Raw genomic sequence first — 13,118 nt, 5'->3', positions numbered from 1 at the left:
AAAGAGTGTTTTTTCACTACACATTCACTCAAATTAATTTTATTAGTGTAATTATAAAAGCCAGCAATTGTTCTTCAGGCCACTAAATCCTTCCAGCATTTTTGCTGTATTTCCATGCAGACAACATTTCATTGACAACATTTACTTTGTTTCAAGAATGTTGCTGAATGTGGCATAATAGAGTAAGCTCTTATTTCTAGTAGCTGTATTTTATTTTTGTTCACACTGATACTATTTCATAATATATGTGCGATAGTGCAGGACATCTCCATTGCACATACCAATTTTTATGCATTGTGTTTAAAAACATACTAAGTACTTTATAAGCACTAGAATAGAGAAATTGAGAAGTGCAGACTCCAATAATTAAGTCATTGTTACTATATTTAAATTCAGCAAGTACACATTATATATATATAATCCCTTTTCACTAACTAAAAAAGCATTTTCTATTTAACTTTTAAAATATATAGCTATATGATCATTTTACTGTACTGAAAATATGAAGGTAAGAGTTGTCCATAAAAGTATATTCTTTCTTAAATGCAATTAACATTAAAGAAAAGCACTTGACTGAGTAAAAATAAACTTGTAATGGCCTTGTGTAAACAACAAATTCTCCAGAAATATCTTTCAAGAACTTCTCTCTTCTTCTCTATGTACTCTATTCTCCCCCAGAATTAAAAACAATTGTCCAGTTATCTCACAGTTCACAACAATCTACACAGATTTTCCACACTCCTCTGTTTCAATGGATGTTTTTGTAATGTCTGGAACTGTCAAAAACCCCAAGTCTAAAGCACAGTATAAATCCAAACCACATTCAAATTTAGAACTAGTACCTCAGGGGCAGATAAAGTTAGCTTTTGTTATGTAGAGAACCCAGTGAGTCAAGTTCTATATTTAATGTGATGATGTGGTTACATACAGCTGGGCAGTAACGTCATAATATTTTGAAATTATTTTCCCACTCCAGAAACCTCTGAGTGACAAAGTGCCGTTATGTCAGAAGCTGTATCTCAGCCACTTGCTTAAAAATCCCTGCAATTTACTCTGTTAGACTTTCATATGTCAAGGCTCAAAAAAGGTCTGCTATGCCACACAGTAATACATTTGAACACTTAACGTTCAAATATCAGGTTTAAGACAGGGTAACAGAATTTACAGTCGTTCTAAAAAGTACGTCCCAAAATGTTTCACAAACCCAGCTTTTAGAAACCCTTTTGAAGGGAGCTCAAATTTATAAATGTTAAACCTCAGTGCAAAACAGGCTAAGAAAAATAACTTCAAAAAGAGACAGTTGATAAAATAGTCAATGTTATACAGGGGTTTTGAGATCCTTTCCATTAACTGTGTTTAGAAATGGTAGAAACAACCAGACAGTATCACACTACTGACATTCAGAACAGTAATAATGCCTTTGTTAACATTATTTGCTGAATAAAAATCATCCGCAATACCATCATTTTGACTGTGCAACACAGCACTCAAATGTCCATATTCTTTTCAACTAATGACTCTGATGACATTTACTATATTCCGTACAACTAGTTAGTAGTGTTCAGTTATAGTCATTCTACATGGGCAACAATAAAACTTGCATCTTGATTTGCTAGACTGCTGGGCTCTCCATATTCATTCTAAAATATTTTTCAAACTCTTACTGTCTGCTTTGACAAGTTTAATTTGTTGTACTTATCAAACGTGTATTTATCATCTGGTTTAGTAACCTGCAATGTGCATACCATCATTACTGACGATGAACACCACCTAGCAAAGAGACAACCAACATCTCATATTACAGGTTACAAGCATTATGTCCTACCTAGCCTCTGTTACTACTCCAGACCAACAGGCACAACTGGCAACTGCTTTCATGTAATTTGCCCAGTTTGATCACTAGTTTGCAGCACCACCTGGTGTCAGTCAATTCATGTAATACACCAAACTGCTGGTCAACCCAAGCTCAGGCAGACCAAAAATTAAGGCTGCCACAGTGACCTCTTATGATACCTGTTATGTTGCCACCAACTCTTTCATTCACAGTACTCCGAGCAGCCTAGCCCATGACCTCAAATGGCATCCAGCCAAACCCACTGCTTTAATGATACTTCTACCACTACCTTCACGTTTCCTCAGCACAGTATCCAAAACCATTCCCAAGCTCAAAACTGCTTTATATAATACCCACATGATACAGAGGTAGCAGTTGAGCCAGTAACTGGCTGCTCCTGAAGCCTGCAGCCAGCCACAAGGGGTGGCTCGTGTTTCCCCAGGAACTCACAATGCAAGGACCCCCTCCTCAACGAGGACGCTTCAGCTTTAAGAAATAGCATCTTGGTCTCTGGATGCTCTTATGAAAGGGCAGGTTTTATTTGAGATAGAAAGAACATCCAATCAGATTGCAGAATCCGCAGACCAGCATACAGACTACATATGGGGAACTCCAGGGAGAACTGAGGCACTTTAAGCTTATGATTGAAAGTCGTGAGGACTGATGCTATTCAGAGGGAACGGTAAGTTTCTCCATCATCAAAACAAATCTCAAAAATAAAAGCAGATTATGCCAGCCTGAGATCCACCATCTCATCTTACATTAAACCTAGGCAAATCCAAACAAAACCAAAACAAAACAAAATCCTGGCAATACAGTGAATACCACAAGGTACACTTGACTGACCTACAGGGTTACCCTGCAGACAGGGAGTGGTTTTGTCACAAATCCTTAATGGAACATGTGTAATTACAACTGAAGGGGTACTTTTACTACATAGTAAAAAATGAATTCTGACAGTACTTCAGTCATTTTCTTTTCTCATACAACCTTATGATACCTCCTATTTTTTTAACAGAGATTTTTAAATATTTTGGTCACTTAATATACAAATAAAGAGATTTAAAAGCTTGCTGTGAAAACTGAGCTAAATAGTTTAAAAATAAAATGTATTTGGGATTTTTCGCCGTGTATGTACTGTGGGCAGGGTTAAAAAAACAAACATACAAAAAATAATCAAAAAAGAAATATTTATAACCTAAGAAGGGAATAACAGTATTTTTTAATTTTAAGCACAGTAAGTTTTACAAGCAGCAGATTTTGCTGTCATTAAAATAAGTAAAAAAGTAGATCAATAAAACTGATTCTCTGTTTAACTTAGGTAATATTTTGCTTCTTCAATTGCCTATTCACATGAACAAAACTTCCAAGGGAGGATTGAAAACAGTGGCTCTAACTTACTCATAAAGAGTTAACTAGAATACAAAATAGAGAAATTACCTGAAACTGTAAAAACATTTTTCAGACTAAGTTATTCTCACATGCTGAAATAAGCATTTCTTAGAAGGATTTAAATTGTGAAAGGCATCAAACTGTTGAAAAGCTGGGGGAAGGGACGGGGGGAAAGAATGAAAATAATAATGCAAAACTTAGCCATTGCCTCCACCCCTCAATCTACTTCAGAAAGAAATTCACAGCACAATTTAAATAAGTTTTGCTCTGCAGAGGATTATTTTAGTAAAGGTGTATTTAGCTATTCTATTTACAATGAAAGTGGTCTTAATGACACTACTTTTTGGAAAGCCCTCTAATTTTGATAACATATTTCACTTCTAAAGCATACTCTGTAAGAAACAGAAAATCAAAAAAGCTAGAAGGAAGGTTCTTTAATTCTCACAGAAATAAAGCTTTCATCAGCCTCATTAAAATCTGGGGCAACAACACAAGAAAATATGCATTCCATCCATTTTAAAATTATCATGTACTTCTGTGAGGTACCTCATAGGTAGTTCCATAGTGGCACGTATACTGGCATTGTCTGTTGGTCTCCGCATCTTGCTCAACATTAGTGTAAAAAATTACTCCGTCTCCAGAACAAGATACAATCTGTTTGTCATTGGTGCACGGTAAGAATTTTGCACTAAAAATATTGGCCCTGTGTCCTGAGCGAATGGTTGTTAAAACCTAAGGAAGAAAAAGGAAGGCTGCATCAGGTTAAGATTTCCAAAGCAAATAAAGAATGGGAAAATAACACAGACTCTGGTACTATAAAATATCAGTTATGTACAGGCTGCCAGTAACCTACAATTTAATATAACAGAACAGAGAAGCTGTCTTTATACCAGATTTCTTCTAAGAACAAAGTGGTTCCACAAGAGACATTCACTTACACACTTGCACAAAGTAGTCTGCAAAATGGAAACACTGGAATGCGACTGCCACATGTTGTTTTTACAATGCTAGTTACGTATCACATTGGGTTTCTCAAAGTAAAACATTGGTCCTGGGCGACAGTACAGGCAGCCAGCATGTCAGTGAGGAGAGATTTAGAAAATCTGCAATATCGTGGGTCAAGACGAATAAGGCATTGTAACCCAAGCTATCTTTATAGACTTTAAAAATTTATGTTATTCTTAAAACAAACTCACTTTAAAAAGCAGACATGAAGTTTATAATAAAGAATGTTTTGAAACCAGACAAAAATAAACAAACATTTAAGAACATGATTACAGGGCAATAAACTGAGCCTTGACTTAGTGTCAATGAATGGCATTCATCTACAGTACAGCAGAGAAGCATACCGTTTACTTTGCCATCACAGCTGCTTTCAAACACTTTGTGAAGACTCTTTATATTTCCTAACATACTTTGTATTGGTCTATCAAAACTGAAACAACCCTTCATATGCTCTCTCGTGCACTAGTGAACATTCTATTCTCACCTTATTTCTCGGATCTGTAGCGTTTAAACCAGACTGCATTTTCACCACTAATAGGAAAAAGATACTTACCAAGCTGTTTACAGTATGAGAATTACTTCCAAATTTCCACTCAATTAACTCAATCAAATAAAACATTACGCAAATGAAGTTGCTCTGTCAGTGATAGCTCATGCCTAATATTTTGCAAGTGCTATTTAATACCTCTTAAACAATTTACACTAAGATTAACAGTGTATCTGCATATTCTGAAAGACACACAAGGCTCAGTATTAAAAACAGGAGATATAATCCATATATTTTATTTCAATAAATCTCCCTTTTTATTTATGTTTGTTCAGATTTCTGAATTTTACTGAAAACCTTCAAAACCCAGACATTCAAAAGAAATGAGAGGCTCTGTATCAAAGAGGCAACTCAGGACAAGAAGTCCATAAGGTATCCTAGTTTGGATGACAGTTAAAATGTCATCTGTCAATCTCATCTGATTTTACGCTATTGCTACTGTGAAAGTCATATTTTTGTTCTGACAAGAAATCCTTTTTGGTGTCCATAATAATTAAAAAAAAATTAAATAAATCTAAATAACTAGGGGCTTCTCTACCATCTTGCCAGTTCTCCACCACTTCCTTGCTATTACTGCATATAAGCAGGCAGACTCTCTTCCCTTTGCTCTGCTGTACAGGGTCCTTCTCTCACCAAATTACATGGACTTCCTTTCCCCATTTTCTCACAAACCCCAACCTAATGCCCATGCTTTTCATTCAGTCAATAGCCAGTCAACTGGCTGTTGACTTCAGTCAACTTATTCTAATATTCTGCTTCAGTTTCCTCCATCTGCAGATCTCAGTTTAGATGTGGAGGTCTACATCTGATTATTGCCTTCAAACTTGGAAAAACTCAGATTTCCCTCCCTTCTTCTCTCCTCCACTGTAAACTGAAACAGCATTCAGAAATATATACAGCTACACATTTTCAGTAAAGGAAATATTTTTGCCATAAGCATACCTAACCTCATCTTGCCTGTCCATCAATTTCCTACCTATGTTGCACAGTGTTGCAATAAAAGTTATTAAAGTATTACACCATTTATGCAGAAGATTTTCCATGCCCTTCTTGACTTGCACTGTATTTCCTTTTCTACTCTGGTTATTTTAACGGCCTTAGAGAAGGGAGAAAGAGACATAAAACATTGCTGGTGCCTAAGCAGCAAAAAAGATGAGAAAATGTAGCACACACAACCAACTCTCAAAAGACTATCATCAGCTAAAACAATACCACCACCTTACTCCACTGGAGCATTTTACTACCAACATGTAACAGGCTACAAATACTTACTGACTGAGGAAAAGGAGGATGAGGGAACAAAGAATTTCAGGTGTTCCTCAAAGTACTTGACTAGCTGTAGTAATTCAGACATCCTCAAAACTTCAGCATTTGCTTAAGTAATAAGTTACGTAGAAAAATCAATTGAAGAGGCAATGAATTCAAGAATCCAAATTGCATCTCTTAAAGCACAGACTGAATCTTTGGGATTACCAATCATGTGGCAATCCCAGAAGCTGGCATACAAGCTCCATCCCTAGCAATAAGTACTTTCCTCCAAGAAAGCAGAATTCCTGGCAGCTACTCTGTTGTCCTCTTTAAAACTGAAATGGTTAAGTTCTGTATCCAAATGGAAACTCTTTACAATAAAAAGTCAGCACAGTGAACAAAGCAGCATTATTAAGTCACATTAAGAACTAAAACCAGTTTTAAAAAGTGGTTTCACTTCCACTCTGGCTTACTTTTTGAAAAGAAGCTTGTAGAAACAAATGCAAGTCAAATATCAGTGGGTTATTAAGCTTTTCAGGATGTAGTTAATTTAGGGCTCTCATTCAGGATACTGGGCACAGAATCATTTACAATCCAGCCTTTTCACTAGTACTTTCTTTGAATAGGTCAAACCGCCCTTAGAAGTAAAGGAAAGCCAATCTAACAGAATCTCATTCGAAAGTGAAGAGCAGCAATCCTGATTCTAGAAAAGCTGTCAACCTTCAGCCCCCCTGAGCACCCTTCAAAGTTTCCCCAGCACTTTCTCATGTGAGCTGAACCCTTTCTCTCTAGAAGGCAACTCAGGCTCAAGATTCAGAAATCCCGAGTGTAAGTGCTCATAAGAATCCTGTCTTCACATGGGTACTAGCTGAGGTAAGTCTCAGGCTCCGTTTAAAAGCTCTGAAAACAGACTGCTCCACCTGATGTAAACACATGAATTCTCATCTTTTTGTACCATACTGGCAGTGGTTTAGAGTGTTAGTTCCAATCAAACTCTCCCCTCTCCCCACCCCAGTAATGTGATGCCTAAAACAAATAAAAAGAGGAAGAAAATATCCACAAGAACAATTCTCAGCCATCCCAAAGTATAATAAAGTGTTCATCCTTTTGATTTAGATTTGCAATTACTATTAGAAATCACAGTAACACATTTCTCCTTGGATGCACAAACACTATAAATACATAACCCATTCAAACTTGAGAAGCTCATTTAGAAAAATTTCTCCTTCTGAGACACATTACATAGTAAAAATTAACATTTGCATCTGGCCACATATAACACAAACTGGAATGACTTCAATAAAACTCACATAAGTAAGAGTTAAACAAGATTAAAAGCTTCCTTATTAAATTAGATTTTACTAACACAGAAGACTATATTGATGGCTGAAGTCTATTTTTGCTACTCTAGCCAGCTCATAACAGAAAATACGGTGGTAAGAACATCTGCCAAGATGACAGAATTACAGTAGAGTTCTGGTACCAACATCAATTTGCTCCCTTTCCCTGTATTGATTCTGTTACTTGAACCAGAGAAAACAAGCTAACACAACTGTTACAGTCATTTAAAAATCGCATCTCTAGTACATTCCAGGAACAACGCTGATTATTAAGTCTTCTTGCTAGTACCTGCTGGTTTATATTGCATTTGCATATATTGAGAAAAATACATTTAAAAAAACCCTATCTACTCTGCTGTTATGTAAAAAAATAACGCGGCTGACTGTTAAAAATGAGAAAAGAAAACATCTTCTATATTTCTCATTTCGCTTAAGTGCAGCATTAGTACACAATGGGGAAAAAAACCCAAAATCATCCCATGAAATCAAAGTTTAAATTGCTGCATCTATTAAAATATGACAGTACTTTAATATTGTAAATATTATTATTATATAATAATTATATGAGATCATGATATAGCAACTACCCCATAATGATATATTAAAATAAACACTGCACAATAAATATTGAACACCCTTTACTTGCATGAAAAATTTTCACTTTGCAAGTCTCCCTGACAACTCTCGCTTTGGAATATACCCTTCATCCACTTCACAGCTATCTTAGATATCATTTCTTCTTCAGCCAAACCCCCAGTTCAAGAGAAACCCTGGTCTGATGACACCGATCTGAACTTTGTCTGACACCAGTAGTTGAAAGGAAGAGATGAAGTTTGGAAGCTACGGGTCGTTTGAGGAAGTCAGGAAATGGGTCTTACCTACAGGCACAGGCAACACTCCAGACCACTATTATTTTCCCACCACAGCTCTTCAGGAAGGCAAAATACTGCTGCCTCCATAACCTTTTCTTCAAACTCTCTTCCACCATACCAACCGCACATTCTGGTTCCCCCACCACATCTAATTTTTCAGCACCTCTTCAGGCTTTAGTTCTCAAGCTCTGAGAAAGCGTGGGAGAGAAGACTTCACTTGAGCATTGCTGCATAGGATCCCCAGCACTGAAGGACAGTTCAGGAGGATCTGCTCTATCAAACTATCAGCAGCTCCTTAAGGAGGAAAGCGTGCAACACTGCTACTACGTGACAGATGCTACCTGACATTACTGGAAGCCATTTGACTGCATCGTAACCCCTATCAGTGCAGAAGTGGAAAAGCAGAGACCTTTACAGCACTTTCCCCTTCACAAGCCTGCATCCCCTATTTCAGTACAGATTCTTTTCCATCCACATACACGCACACACAAGGCAATATAATTTCAAATGGTAATAAAGTATTTTAATCAAGATTGACACTTCAACATTACACAGAAAGACAACTCAATATATTACATACAGCAAAAGCTAATACAATATTTCAAAAGTAAAATGAAATAGAAAACAATTTATCTGACTAAAAGATTTCACAGAAATTACTGAATCCTATTGCTAATTCTGACACTAATCTGTTGTGAGACCATGTTCCTTTTGTGCCAGACCACCTACCGTAAAATGGGATAATACCTATGTCACAAGGGATTAGAATACCAATGTTTTAAAGCACTTCAAAGTTTTATTCCTGTTTACAAACACTAAAAAGTACCCAATACTGTCTTTGTCAGATACTAGTATCTGAAAAAAATATCTTGAAGAATATCTTAATATTTTGAAAAATAATAACTTAAATCTTACTTGAAAATTACTGAGAATTTGGAAACAAACCTACCTTTCTGCTGTAGGGATTACTAATTACCAGATTGGTGTCATCCGAACCAGATAAAATATATTCTCCTGTATCATTCCAGCAAATTGTATTCACCTGCATGAATTAACAAAAATTAGTTTAGACTTACATTAATTCCATTTTCAGAATATTCAAACTTTCATACTCATCCAACACTACAGAAGTAGGGGTTAACAAATTCAACTGAAATTATGTAATTTCTAAGTAGCTAGCACAAAAAAAAAAAAAAGTGTTTTTAAACCAAATTGATAAGGGAATCACCTGCTTCACCTATGGCATTCCGATTACTCCCTCTGCTCCTGAAGAGTCCATCAAGTACATTAAGCTTTCCCACAAAGGCCTTAGTAGCCACAATTTGACACATTCAGGTGCTTTAATGCACCAAATCTACTCCGCAGAGTTCTCTGAATTTGAACTGGAGGGCATCACAATGCTCTCGTTATTGTACCTTCACCATATCCAAATTCTGACCATCCACTGCTTTGTGTAATTTTCAGTGCCACACCTTCTCAGGGATCATGTGAAAAGCACCGCAGAAACCACCCCAGATCCCTTTAGAGAAGTGTGAGTGTGCTGGGAAAGAAGAATCCTACAGCAAGGTACATAATAGTAGCAGGAGAACTTTACAATGTATTTCCTTATCAATTTTCCTTTTTGCAAGATTGTGGTTTTTAATAACGTGTCAATGAAATAAAGCTGTAAAAGCACTAACAAAGTATCCTTGAGTAACTTGTCTTCAAGCAGCTGCTCATGCACTGACGACTGCATGCATGACCATTATTATTTCAAGTAGCCTCTAAAATAGCTTGAAGTGTCAAACTGCAGCCACCAACATCTTCTGTTGGCAGAATAACTGCCTTAGTGTGACGTGTCAGAGTGGACTACATAATCAGTAAAGACCCACTTTGTTCTAAATTATTTTCTTATGCCTTTTTTATTATTATTTAACTGTCTCATTCTAGACCCAAAAGACAAAAATATTTTTGTTTAAAATAAATATACCCATTTTGGTTACTATTTTCATCACAAGCATAGTTGGGGTTCTTAATCAGGCAAAGCTGTAAAATCAGAATTAGCCATTTCAGATGGATCATATGGGCAACAGCTTGACATATTAATTGAGGAGTTTTATATGAACTTTTGCCACTTGAAAAATAAATAAGAAAAGAGAGAACTTTGTGTCACAACAGAGATGCCTATGGCAGAGTTAACTCGGTGCTCAGCAGCAGTCAAATAATGTTAGTAATCATTAGGAAATGCACAGAAAAACAAACGTCATTCTGCCAGTGTATACATTCATGCATGGCAAATCTGTGTCACGTTATGAAGTTTTGGTTCATATCCCACTCCCATATTCTCCATTTCTATTACTGCTCATTTGAAAAGAGAAATTATGAAAAAGAATGACTAGGGTGATCATAGGTATCTAACACTTTTTATTTCAAGAAGCAATTAATTTGTACTACTCTGGGGAGGGGATATGACAGAAGCTTATGAAATCATGAATGACATGGAAAAAAAGAAAGAAATAATTTTCTGTGGATCTTTACAGTACAGGAAATGGAAGGCCTTCAATGAAACCTTCACATGATACACATGGCATTTTATTTAAACTAGATTTCATTGTCATGGAATGTCCTAAACACCTGAAGTGGAAGAATAAATATACATCAAAGAAAAATGAAAAAGTGATCAGAAACAAAGGTGTAACTTTCACTTCCATCTGTCCATTAAAGTGTGATGAGTTCTCGAGAGCAGCCTTCAAGTACCGTCTGCTTGTCCTGCCTCAACTTTCCTCAAAAATCAGTACTGGCCACTCTCAGGGCCAAGTTATCAGGCTTGACTGAGCATTGGTTTGACCTTGCATGGCTACTTGTATGATTTTATAACCCTGGCTGTCAATCACCATGATCCATGCGTTCAACTAGCCCCGAGACCCATCTATCATTGAAGTAACCTGTCCTGACAACGACTGTGCTTTTAAAATGTTGTCAAATATAGCTAGGGAAAACACAAAACTCAAGAGTGTTCATTTTCATCTACATTTCCTTTCAGGCAGAAAAATTGCCCTAAAGAAACCAAAATGCTAGCACAAGGATACAAGAATTGAAACAAGAACAAGCCATTGAAAAAACAAGGAAGCAGCCAAAAATTAAAAACATGATGTGAGAACAAAGAGCTAGCACAAAAAATTAAACAAATTGTGGGTATTTGTGTCCAAAACCAAAATCTGATAGGAAAGCAGAGAAAGCATCGAAGATGCAAAGAGGAGACAATCTAAATTACAGCATCACAAGCCCACACAAGACATTAATCATTCCACTTCTAAATTCCCATTTCATAGCACTGATTGCCTCAGAGTTGAACACTTTCAATACACCCTACCCAGGCCAAAGTTGGTTCAGAAAAAATTCTGAAGCAAGCTGACATAACTGAAAGTGTGCTAGAGGTCTATAACTAATCAGGCTTGTTATTCTGTATCAGATCACCTACTCAACATTACTGTCAAAAAAAGTAAGTCAAAAAATAACAAAGCCTTTTAGTGGAAAAAGCTTGCTTTAATTTTTCCAGAGAACACCAGCTGTCCAGTAAGTGATCAGGCAATACACTATATTTCTCAGTGTTCAGTACAACCTATTGCTCAACAGTGAATAACCCAAATAAATATGCATATGGATCACTAAAAATAGATGCTTGATAAGAGTAGATTTAAAAAGTTCTTATGTCCCATTCCTTGGTAGCAAGCCCACAATTAAAATACACTGTAAAATGAGGACTAGCTAGAAAATTGCTTTGTATTACAAAACCACGTAGGAAAGCTATGTAATCTACTACCTTCACAGCCACTCAACACCCAACTAAAAGCTTAATGTAACACTAAGGGTTTGAAAATCTTAGGAAAAGGTGTTAGACCCAAAAGAAAAGATATATCAAACACAAAGGCAGACAATTACTAACAAGATGAGAAAAGTCGAAGGATGTGTAATGAGCTTTTTTTTCTATTAAGCATTCCACATTATCAACTAAATCTAATTATATTTGCCAGTCGACTAGCCCTGAAAGGAAACAGCAGGCACTTTGATTCATTAGTCAAATAGTCAAAAATAAATTTACTGTCTGTGTTTTCCTCAAAGACAATGTAGGAGGAAGTACAACCAATCCTCAAAAAAACTGAAAAAGCAAACTCCTCACTTCTATGCAAGGTGACAGCAGAATTAACTTTTTTGTGAACAGGATAGATTAACAGAATACAAGAAATGGAAAAGAGGAAACAAAAATGACTGCTGATGTACAGAGTATCAGAAAGATCTCTTAAGGAAGGAAGGAGGTAAAAGAGGCACTACTTTTCGGCTATGGAGGAGAAGGTAAAAACTGCATGTTTTAACAATATGCAATCAAACTTTGTATACTAATTTAAGCATCGCTTTGAGGACTACATCTAAAAATGACTTGTTCACAAGTGTCATCCTGAAGGAGATGTATGCCACAGAGGCTGCTTGCTTGTAACTGAACTGAATGACTATACATAGAAATGAGAAACTATTCCTCCAGGTAATCCTCTTTCCTTTATTTTAAAATGCAGTATTTGCTCATGTCAAAGGCTCTATCTACCTATGCAGTGTGCAGCTCTACCTTCCTCAGCTTTCACAGGACTAGAACTGAAAGAAAATAAGCAATATTCTTACTCCAATTCAATATGGTTTAGTTGTTTTCTCCTCTGCTTTACTCACACTTCATTGCTGCTGGTCCAAATTAATTCTCTTTCAACATTTCTCCTTTGGATTTAGCCCCTTCATACAGAAAGCATCTCACCTAACTCTATACAGCTTCTCCCCATCTTAATCTCCCTTTAGAGTTGACATGGTTAATGGCAACTTCTGGCATACACATCACCTCACTGAACTGGACAATG

General features: G+C 36.4%; 1 protein-coding gene across 1 annotated transcript in view; it reads right to left on the bottom strand.

The window, feature by feature from the left end:
* DCAF6 (DDB1 and CUL4 associated factor 6) overlaps positions 1-13,118 on the bottom strand; it is a 73,684-nt gene that overhangs the window by 55,657 nt on the left and 4,909 nt on the right. The window contains exons 3-4 of the mRNA XM_010186012.1: positions 9,188-9,280; positions 3,773-3,958 (exon numbers count right to left, since the gene is read on the bottom strand). Coding sequence (XP_010184314.1) covers positions 3,773-3,958; positions 9,188-9,280 — 279 coding nt within the window. The remainder of the gene's footprint in view (positions 1-3,772; positions 3,959-9,187; positions 9,281-13,118) is intronic.

Source organism: Mesitornis unicolor, unplaced genomic scaffold (genome assembly GCF_000695765.1).
Source record: "Mesitornis unicolor isolate BGI_N332 unplaced genomic scaffold, ASM69576v1 scaffold24446, whole genome shotgun sequence".
In the NCBI taxonomy this organism is placed as follows: domain Eukaryota; kingdom Metazoa; phylum Chordata; class Aves; order Mesitornithiformes; family Mesitornithidae; genus Mesitornis; species Mesitornis unicolor.
This window is presented reverse-complemented; position numbering and strand designations above follow the sequence as displayed.